The 10,817-nt window shown below is 35.4% G+C and overlaps 3 protein-coding genes across 3 annotated transcripts in view; 2 read left to right on the top strand and 1 right to left on the bottom strand.

Annotated features, from left to right (window-relative positions):
* The window catches only part of LOC111703295 (neural Wiskott-Aldrich syndrome protein), a 3,708-nt gene extending 2,256 nt beyond the window's left edge, over positions 1-1,452 (bottom strand). Inside the window, exon 1 of the mRNA XM_023475191.1 lies at positions 1,253-1,452. Coding sequence (XP_023330959.1) covers positions 1,253-1,360 — 108 coding nt within the window. The 5' untranslated portion in view covers positions 1,361-1,452. The remainder of the gene's footprint in view (positions 1-1,252) is intronic.
* A 1,224-nt stretch (positions 1,453-2,676) lies between these two features.
* Positions 2,677-7,427, top strand: LOC111703289 (cyclin-dependent kinase 11B). Its single transcript, XM_023475185.1, has 6 exons — positions 2,677-3,222; positions 3,495-3,671; positions 4,103-5,263; positions 6,458-6,562; positions 6,621-6,810; positions 7,179-7,427. The coding sequence occupies exons 1-6, from the start codon at positions 2,683-2,685 to the stop codon at positions 7,319-7,321; spliced, it is 2,316 nt and encodes a 771-aa protein (XP_023330953.1). The 5' UTR covers positions 2,677-2,682; the 3' UTR covers positions 7,322-7,427.
* Positions 7,395-9,716, top strand: LOC111703292 (hydrolethalus syndrome protein 1 homolog). Its single transcript, XM_023475188.1, has 3 exons — positions 7,395-7,628; positions 8,028-8,389; positions 9,363-9,716. Exons 1-3 carry the CDS (start codon positions 7,411-7,413, stop codon positions 9,503-9,505), a joined length of 723 nt encoding a protein of 240 aa, XP_023330956.1. The 5' UTR covers positions 7,395-7,410; the 3' UTR covers positions 9,506-9,716.
* Positions 9,717-10,817: the final 1,101 nt, after the last annotated feature.

Below are 10,817 nucleotides of genomic sequence, written 5' to 3'. Positions count from 1 at the left end.
TGATTTTTTTGGGAAATGATGTAAGGCTGCGGCTTGGATAGGACTGGCGCTTCGGCCACATTACCTATTAGATTTATACGATTAATAGAACGGAATTAAAACGCTTCTCAAATATTAGGTCTTTTAGATTTATCAAATTGTACAAAAAATCTGACAATTTTTCTTCTTCATTGTCAGCTTTAGTGCTAGAATTTCAAAACGTTTGTAAATTATCTTGAAGTCATGATAAACAAATTCACCATTTCGATCAGCATATATCTTAATGGGTTTTTGAATGAGAGGCAAAGAAAAAATTTATTTTAAATATTTTTAGCCTGAAAAGGCCATAATTTAACAATTATGGTTCAATTTTGTAGAAAATAGCCACACCCAGAATGTGCAAAACGAATTACCAAATCTGTTCATCATGATTGTAAGATAATTTATAGATGTTTTGAAATCTGACTATGGGAGAAACTTGAATGGCTTTTAGCATATATTTCTTTATGCACACAGAGCTAAATAACCTACGAACCAAGCTTGTTTTTGCTTTTGCATTTATTTTTCTTGAATGTACACGTTAGATTTAGTTCTCAATGTGAATTAACCAATATTTGACAACATAAAAACATAAAATTATCAGATTTTTTGTACAATTTGATAAATCTAAAAGACCTAATATTTGACAACATAAAAACATAAAATTATCAGATTTTTTGTACAATTTGATAAATCTAAAAGGCATAATATTTTAATACTGAAAACAAACCATAAACTATAAACCAATTGCAAGAGTTTACTCAAATTTACCAAACTACACTTGTAAAGATGATTGTCTACTAAACGACTAAAGACTATGTGACGTGAACTAAACTTGCATGTTAATTTTTAATTTTAATTAAATTTGCATGTGACTTAATAGGCCTGCTCGAAGACTAATTTACTATTATAAAAACGATCAAACATCTTGGCAAATATTATGTAATACAGAGCGTCCCATATCATATTAGACTATCTCCAAGCTTCAATGCCAAAATAAACCCATAATACTCAAAAAACCTAACATTTTCTGCAAGAAAAAATTTATATAAACCTTATTCAATTTTACGAACCGATATATTCTTCTTAATATTTCTTTTTAGTCCCAAAAAAAAAACATTATTAACTTTAACACACAATGAAGTAAACGATGAAATTGGCAACTAATTCATTTATTTAAAATGTTCTATGATGATGGAATTTGGAATAATTGTTAGATTGTAATGCGTCCCACCTGGGCAACGGTTGTCGCCATTGATTGACACCGTGATCCGATCAAAGCAGAAACCAATGCAGTTTCCTCGGGAGAGAGAAGGCCTGAAGAATTAGGATCATTCTTCATCTTAACACTAAACACTGTCAAATGTCAAGGTTGCTGTCAGCCTTCGTGAGGATTTACTTGTATTGGATTGTCTGCAAGTTTCTAGGATACAACTATTGCCGCGTAGAGAGAAGTTTATGTTTTTTACTTTGTACTGTGTGTATAGTGTGTAACGTTTTGAACACAAGTGACAATTTTTTAACTCAAAGATATGTATTTAGTATTAATGATTACTTGAAAGTTTGTCAAATATTGATCGAATTAGAGGTTATTTAATTTTAAGCAAGACATTGTTTGTAAATATATTTGCTGGAAGGGTGCCAAATGGATGGTTTATATCTGAAACATGCGAATCATTGCCTTTATATAAAAATATTTATAATGTTCCATGTTCAAATATCTGGGCCTAGGTCTTGCATTGAAGAAGGCAAGGGTTGGGTCGTTGCGTTGATATAATTCTGAGCCTATAAGTTCCCTAATAATGTACGAACGGTGGTCGTGTTGTTGACCAACTTTGGGGGACGCTAGTATGACCGCCAGATATACCTCACGCAAAATTATTATACGATTTTTAGCCCCTCCCCCCGCTTATCAGTTTTGTACATGACCACCTATTTTTCATTTTTCAGCAAAAATATTATCTATTTATTATTATTTTAGGTTTGGTTAGATTAAGACAATTTCTGGGCCGAGCGTTGCGGCTAGGATAGGCTAGGGGGCCGAGCGCTGCGGCTTGGATAGGACTGGCGCTTCGGCCACATGACCTATTTTATTCATATGTTATAGATGAGATTCATGTACAAAATTGATAGGTGGGGGAGGGGAGGAGGGGGTTGGGGGTGTAAAAAGCTAATATTAGGAAATTACCAAGTATTATAATTATTCAAATCTATTTATTGTTTAAAAAGTACATATCACCAAAAATGAACTGTATATACATATATCAACAATATGTACATTCTGATTTATGCATTTTTAATAAATTTAATAAATTTAATAAATCGACACAATTACCTGTAGCAACTACAATTTGATAAAATATTTGCGATTAAAGCTCTGCAGAAGATGAACTTGTATTATTTAAGAACTGGAGAAAGTTTGAGACAAAAACAAGTAAGGTTAAAAAGGCATTGCACCGGTTATTTGCGACATTTTGAGTTGATTGGCTGTTCTTTAGAGAGTTAATAGCCTAATAAGTACATAGATACAACAAAACCAATAATGCGTAATGTTCAGAAGTATAAACTACAGATTTTTGGTTCTCCTTGGAATTACTGAGATCTGTTTCATATTGTAGGATTCGGACATTTCGCTTGCAAACCGTGAAACTTTTAACACTGACAATGTTGTTTTTTAGATATAATATGTCGGACGAGGAGGAGACTATATCCCTGTCTGAGGGTGAGAGTGAGGGTGAAGGTCCTAATATTCGTCCTCCACAGCCAGCAGGGCAATCTAAACACAAACATAAGAAAAGCAAGAAAAGTAAAGATTGGAAAAACAACGACAGAAGAGATATTGACAAAAGACAGCACAGAGAACGAAAGAAAAGTGAACGCAACGATCGAGACAGAAGAGTTGATAGAGACAGACACAGAATACGAGATAGAGATATTAGAAGGGACAGATCAGACGATCACGGAGGTGATCTCCGGCATAAGATCAGTAGAGAGCGATACGACCGTGGTGGTCAGCACAGGAGCTACTCCAGGGATGGGGAGAGAACTAGGTATGACAGGGAGAGGACGGATGAGACTGCAGAGGAGCGGGATAGAAGAATAGAACATGAAGATAGAATGAACAGAATTATCCGGTCTAATAAATATATGGAGGAAAGTAGGAAAGAGGTTGAAGCGAGGAAGAAAACAAAAGAATTAGAGAAGGTATAAAGCTCTTAATATTATAAATAAAATTTATAGCGCTTTGGGTCCCTTCATCTGCAGTACAAGGCTTATGAATCCTTAGTATTGTTGCTGAACAAAACTTCTTATTTTTACAGAGATTCTTGGTTACTTAATTTTCAACATAACTATTTTTATCTAGCTATTTGTATTCTATCAATTTTAAGTCACTAAATACACAGAATAATTTTGTCCGGAAAATACGAACTTAGTATAAACCCTTAACAAGTTAACACTATTATTATTATTATTAGGAAATGAAAAGATTAACTGCGGTATTAAAAAGAAAGAAGGCTGCTAGGAATTCCCGATCTCGAAGTAGAGACCGTAAAAAGAAGAGAAGGAAGAAGAGCGAGAGCACAGAAGAATCTGGTCAGGAAAGTGAAGGAGATGAAGCAGTTAAGGGAAGTGGAAGTGAACAAGAGGCTGAGGTACTAGGTTTTTAGACTAATACACATAAAAAACTTTATTTCCTTCCTTTTTTGGCTTTCATTACCGTTTATTTTTTGCCAAAGGAAGACGTAATACTCTTGTTAGGAGTCCTTAATATTTTCTAGATATTAAATACCAATCTTTTCGTACTTGGCCTTTATGGTTTTCTTTTAATACATACTTTGCTTCAAGCTGATATCTTTTTATGATGATGTAATTTAAAAAGGTCATTAGAATTAGATGAAGTAAACAGACAGTATCCGAACAGTTAAAGAAATTTTATGTTTTTCTTCTCTTTTCTCTCGTTTAACTTGCTTCATTTGTTCGATCCTTTTCTTCATTTTTGTTCATGAAACCATAAATATATAACACGTTTCACAACATTTTTTAGTCGAATACATTCTTAGTAACTTTTTGTTCTGTCTCCCAGGATGACGAGGATGGAAGTGATGAAAGTGAAGAGGAGAGCGGAGATGAATCTGAGAGCGAGGCTGGTTCTGATGATACAACAGGATCTCAGAAGTCGGAGGAAACTCCGGAGCACGAGGAGTCTTCCGACGAAGGAGAAGTCGAGGATGAAGAGGACGAGAAGAAAATGGAAGTTGTTGCGAGCAAAAAAGTCGAGGAGGCACCTGAAGAGGAGGAGAAAGAGGAGCTGGAGAAAATGCAGATTGAAGAGAAGAGTCCTCCTATTGGTGGAAAGTGGGCGGAACAATCACCTGATCGAACCCCCTCAAGGTCCCCAACTCCACTTAAGGAAGTCAGTGGGAATGACTCCGACAGAAGCCCGAGAAGGAAAAATGATTCTGGTGGTTCTAGATCTCATTCTCCGTCTGGTAGTCAGCATCTTGAGTCTCCTCCATTGAGTCCAGTTCCGTTGAAAGACGAACTTCCCCCCTTCCTACCAAGTGTTCACGGTTGCCGAAGTGTGGCCGAGTTCAAATGTTTGAACAGGATCGAGGAGGGAACCTATGGGGTTGTATACAGAGCTCGGGACAAACGAACCCAAGAGATCGTAGCTCTGAAAAGATTGAAGATGGAACGAGAGAAGGAAGGTTTTCCAATTACATCTTTGAGAGAAATTAACACCCTGCTCATATCCCAGCATCCTAATGTTGTAACGGTGAGAGAAATAGTGGTCGGCTCCAACATGGATCAGATATTTATAGTTATGGACTTTGTGCATCATGATCTAAAGGGTTTGATGGAGACGATGAGAAAAAAGAATCAGGTGTTTCTGTGTGGAGAGATTAAATGTTTAATGATTCAGCTGCTGCGAGCCATTAACCATCTTCACGATAACTGGATCCTACACAGAGATCTTAAAGCTTCCAACCTGCTCCTCAGCCACAATGGAATCCTGAAAGTCGGGGATTTCGGTTTGGCCCGTGAGTACGGTTCTCCGCTCAAGGCGTACACGTCTGTTGTGGTGACCCTGTGGTACCGAGCTCCTGAACTACTTCTAGGAATCAAGGAGTACTCAACCTTCATCGATGTTTGGTCTATCGGTTGCATTTTTGGGGAGCTCTTATTAATGGAACCTCTGTTTCCCGGTAAATCTGAAGTTGACGAACTGAACAGAATATTTAAGGTAATTTTGATACTTTTTCATGTTTTCTCGTGATATTTGGATACTTCATATCCTTTATAATAAGTTTTTTTTGGCTTCATTTTAATCTTATTACTTTCAAATTGTAGCTTTTTTGTGGAGGGGGGAAGGGGGGAGAATCATTTTTCGGGAAAGTAAATTATCGAGAAAGTAAAAAAAAAAAACAATAAAAATAATAATGTATTTCAACATAAAAATAAAGGGGGGCCGCCACGAAACGTATTACTCTACGGAAATTTTAAACAGTGTTTAAACATAATTTAGAATTGTCGTAAGAAGCTGATTTTTTGCATGCTAACTCAGAATTATGTATATTATATGCATTTTTTGGTTTTGAAGGAATCTGAGCAAAAGTGCGCGCGCTCGCTTTTTGACAGTAAATCAATGTTAACATCATAAATTGCACTTGAAAAGTTTTCCTGACACTCTTGAAACAAATATGCTAAAAAATTCACCTCCAAAGGCTTAAATGTCCGCGCGCGCGCAATAAAAGAAAATATCTTTGAATACTTGTGTGCTAAGTTTGGCCTAAGTTAGAATAACAGTTACATGAGATATATCAAACTATAGCTAAATTGGGACAAGGAATTCATTTCCGAGGTCAAAATAGACATTGGAGCGTTCTGACCGGCGCGCTAGTAGCCAACCATTACATTATGGGTCAGCTTAGTACATTTTCTACATGTTTTATGTCGATTTATAGGTAATTTGGCACGAGGAATTCATTACTGAGATCAAAAAAAAAATATTCGAGCATTCTGACCGGCGTGTTAGTAGCTGGCAGTTATATTATGGGTCATCTTCCCACATATTGACATGTTATATGTTTAAACACTGTTTAAAATTTCCGGAGAGTAATACGTTTCGTGGCGGCCCCCCTTTATAATTTTTTTTTATAATTAGTTCGAGGACTGAAAAGTCTGAGACCGATCTAAATTTAGCCCTTATGAAAAAGCTTTAGTGTCAAAATTTAATGAAATAATGTTTAGTTCGGACTGGTTTGATTCTCAATTCGATCAAATTAAGATTTGTTGGGACCAGATATAATTAATATGTGAGCAGTAGTTGAACGACGTAGTCGTGGTTCAACCACTTCTCTTGTACGCCTGGTCCAGCTGAAGAGAGGTGGATTATCTTAGTCTGTAGTGCTTAGATATAAACAATGTATTTATTCAGCTGTTGGGAACTCCAAGTGAGAAAGTTTGGCCCGGTTACAAGGAGCTCCCTGGTGTGCAGAAAATGAAGTTTGTTGATCATCCAATCTCCCATCTTCGTGATAAGGTTTGTATATATATTTAACGATTTATTAAAGGTTAAAATTATAATGATATCATTTTAGTTCCCTGAGAAAATGTTGTCGGAGAAGGGATTAAGTTTACTGAAAAGTCTGCTCACATACGATCCTAAAAATCGCGCTTCTTGTGAGAGCGCGATGCGTGCTGAATACTTTCGCGAGGATCCGCGTCCTATTGATCCAAGTATGTTCCCAACCTGGCCTGCCAAGTCGGAGCAAGAACCCGGAGACAAAGGTTTTTTTTTAATTTTTCTAATAATCTTATATCAAGGGAGGAATACCAACAGTTACTAGCTGAGGAGTAGTTTAAGGGGACAGATACTCCTAGGGGGGGGGGGAGATAAAGGTGAAAGGAAAACTATTTTTAGATAAAAAATTGGTTTTGATGTGGTCCACCCACAATAAAGTTAAATGAAGATGTTATTTCTGAATTTTTTATTAGAAAATAAAATAGGTTGACCCTTTATCGTAAAATTACAAAATATAAGGCATTTTTTATTAAAAAATTATTAGCAAAGGAAGGAATATTTAGAACATGTATTAATAATCAGAGCTTTATAAACTAAATCTAGGATTTATTTTAACAAAATTATTCGTTATCAGTGAAGAAAGTGTCGAGTCCCAAAGCCCCATCAGGTGGAATGGCGTTTAAGAATATGGAGGATGACGATGAGGCCCGGGCTCGTGGATTATCTAGTATGGATTCTTTTAACAAACCATCTGCTGGATGGAACCTCAAGTTTTAAAGATATTCTCCCGGCTCTCTCAGATACAAGTATTTTAAACCTTGGTGTTTTAATATGGAGATAGATACGGTATCCTAGTGTAATCTTAAATGTTTATAATTTCAGAGAAAATGGTTGTGAAGTTTTCTGACGAGGATATTAAGAAACATTTGACGGATCTGGGATATAAGAATATACCGGAGGAAAAATTAAAGACGTTCGTAGCCGACCTCCGTCGGTTAATGAAGTACGAGGAAAAGAAGAAATTATTGGACAATAAATTAGAGAACTTAGAGAATTTAGAACCTTGTAGCAGATCTAAACCTAGGTAGGTTCAATCATTACACCCTTTTTATAAGATCTTTACACCCTGTACACTGTACAATGCTCGTCAAAAGATATTTTACGTAATCAAAGGACTTTTTAATTTTCTTAATGTTCAGTTTTTTAAATTAGAATATAAAATGGGATAAATCTATTATCTACATTGACATGGTTTTTTTATTTTTATTTTAAATGTTTTTCCATAAAGACAAGTTCAAGTCTCTTAGAAAATCCCAGTATCTCTATTATATTTGGGGAAAGTTTTTTTGAGAAGATTTTTTACAAATGCTTTAATTATTTTAAAATTCCGTGGGTTTTAGCAAATGAATTTATTGCCATCATTCTTACCTTGGATCTAACAAGTCAGCTTTCTAATTTCTAAATAAGATTTTTTTAATCTTAGAAATGAAGAAATTAAGACGAAAGGTCAAGATGGAGAGGAGATTAGAATTAAAAGTCAAGATGGAGAGACGAGAACAAGGAAGAAGAGAAGACGAAGTGAGTTAACGGAGATAAAAACTAAACTTTCAATGACAGAAGAATCATCAAGACTAACATCCTCCAGTTCCGAGTTCTCCCGCCAAACCACGTCTAGTTCGAGTAATTTATCCGGAGTTAGAGCAGAAGAATCAAGTCTATACGTAGACGTTCTCATCCCAAGATTTAACTCCGAGAAATCTCTTCCTCTTGCGGCGTCCCTCCTGGAGCGTCCTGGTTCAGGAGTTATCAGGTGCAGGTCAACTCAAGGTCTTCAGGGTCCAACAGGTACTTATTCAGGGGTGTTTTGGACACGGAGAAGTTGTAGAATGGAATAGGGAATTGTCACGTCACGCAAATACATGTTTCTTGAAAGGTCGTCTTTTTAATATTACACTTTTCTATCCCAACTTTTTAAAGATATACATATTCTTTTTACCTTAATGCAAGGCTTTTAAGGCGCGTTGCGCTCCCTTTTCTTACAAATTTTGCGAACTTGAATGTTGCTCTTTAAGTGGCAATTTTTAATAGTTATAAAATTTTCTAGGATTTTTCTGTCTGAAAATAAATGTTGATATTTTTTCTGGGTCTACTTTTAAAATTTTTTTCTGTCCATAAATCTTTCCTTGTGTCATATGAGTTGCCACAAAAAAATTGGACCCTCCAATCGGTTCAGCCGTTTTGACGTCTATTGAATAAATGTAGCCAGACAAAAAATGACATTATTTATAGAAAATAAATGTTTCTTTTTTAATCTTTTTTTAAATTTTGTTATTTCAGGAATTATTTAGGATGAGGAAAATAAATTCTAAACTTGATAATAATAAAAATGAAAACATTGTTCGAACAGTAAAATTTTAATTTTATCTTAATAATTTAAAGACAATTGATATTTCAGTCTTTGAGAATTGATTAAACTTAATTTTTAAGACAAAAACGTTTTTATCAATTAATTTTTTCTCATGTTTAACTATTTACAAATCTTTTGAAATAATATTTTTTCAGAGTTTGCAGGGGTGTATATTTTCTCAAAATAATCCCTCCCCTTCCCATTTTGGGAAACCGATTTTTATTCGCTGAATTGGGAATTAAGATTATTTTTAGGGTGAAATAAATGATTTTTTGGGAAATGATGTAAGAACTTGCCTTCTGATTTCCTATTTCAAATTATCTTCCCAAAGCATCTCCGGGGGGGTGTTAACTCTTAAAAATATATACCCCAAAGTTTAAGTTATCCTTCTTTAACCTCTTACTTGTATAGGACGGAGAGGTAGAACTGATCCTGTGAACCTGCACCAGGAGTATAAGAAGGTTTGGGATAAACTAAACCTTCCTGGAGAAACCAGTCATAACAAGCTTCGTTGGGCAGTCAGGGGCTGGATGATGGGAGAAGAACCAAAATAGATCCAGATAAAATTAAATTTTGTCATGAATTATGGACGCTTGTTGATTTTACATTTTTGGCCAATGTTTCCCCTTAAAAAAAAGTTTTGAAAAATTACGCTGTGTTGGTTATTTTCGATCAATTTTTTACCTCTGAACATTTGACACAATATATAATTTATTGTAATATGAATTTGAATTATTATTATAATATACTTACATTCTAGTTAAAGTTGTGCTAAAAATGATAAAAACCAGACGAACTACTGTATTAAATTTGATTATGATTTTAATTAGGTTGCCCTGTAGTGTCGGGATTTAAATAATTATTATTTTTTACTTCATGAAATATTAAGATTTATCATGTATATCCTTGATCGTATTAAAAGGGAGTTGTGGCGAAAAATTAAAGGGGGTGTAGACTTCAAAAGACGATTTTTGGCCGCTAGGTGTCTGCTCTCGACGTTTCAGGAAGAAACGTCTAGCGGGAAAAAAAATTGTCCTCCAAAGTGCATCGTTTATAAAATTAGATTTTACATATAGAAAGTAAACGAACTAGAGTTTACAGATTGAAAGACTGGGTTTAACTAGTTTAATAGATAGTGGGAAAACAGGAGTTTACAAATAGAAAGTAGGAGAAATAAAGTTTATAGATAGAAAGTTGGAGAACTTGAGTTCACAGACAAAGTGAGAAAAATGAAGTCTGTAACCTTATGGTTTTTTAAAAACAAATAAGAAATATGCTTTTGTTCTATTTTAATGGGGGGCCCGAAATATTTTTTCTGTCAGCTTACGTGCGCAAATAGGGGTCTCCCCACTGAGAATGGTTTAGTCCACCCCTGGCTGCGGACAGACGTTAGAATTAGTTCATATTCCTTGCAACAGTGCTGCGACTGCAGAGATTTATCTACTTACATGCATGATCAAAGTGAACAAATTTTACTATTATGATAATGCCGCCTATTACAAATTAGATCATTTAAATAGTTAAATTTTTTTTCTGTGCGAAGACGTTCAAATGGAATAAAAACGGGTAACGGGTTAGTGAACAGCTGTGAATAATCTGCAATTGAACGTTAGTTTAATCGGCCATTTCGATCTACTGCAATATCGGATATTTTTCGACCTAAAACCGCTATACTCCACTTCTGACCTAGGCCGAATCCGACCTACTAGCACGTGGTTTTACAGTTGCTATGGACTTGTGGCCGCAGCGCCCGGCCCTATGTAGCCTATCCTAGCCGCGGCGCTTGGCCCAGAAATTGTCTTAACCCAACCTAACCCTCAAATGATGAAAAAAAAACAGCTGGCATAGGTCCGATATTGCAGTAGG

The sequence above is a fragment of the Eurytemora carolleeae genome, unplaced genomic scaffold (genome assembly GCF_000591075.1).
Source record: "Eurytemora carolleeae unplaced genomic scaffold, Eaff_2.0 scaffold534, whole genome shotgun sequence".
NCBI lineage: Eukaryota > Metazoa > Arthropoda > Copepoda > Calanoida > Temoridae > Eurytemora > Eurytemora carolleeae.
This window is presented reverse-complemented; position numbering and strand designations above follow the sequence as displayed.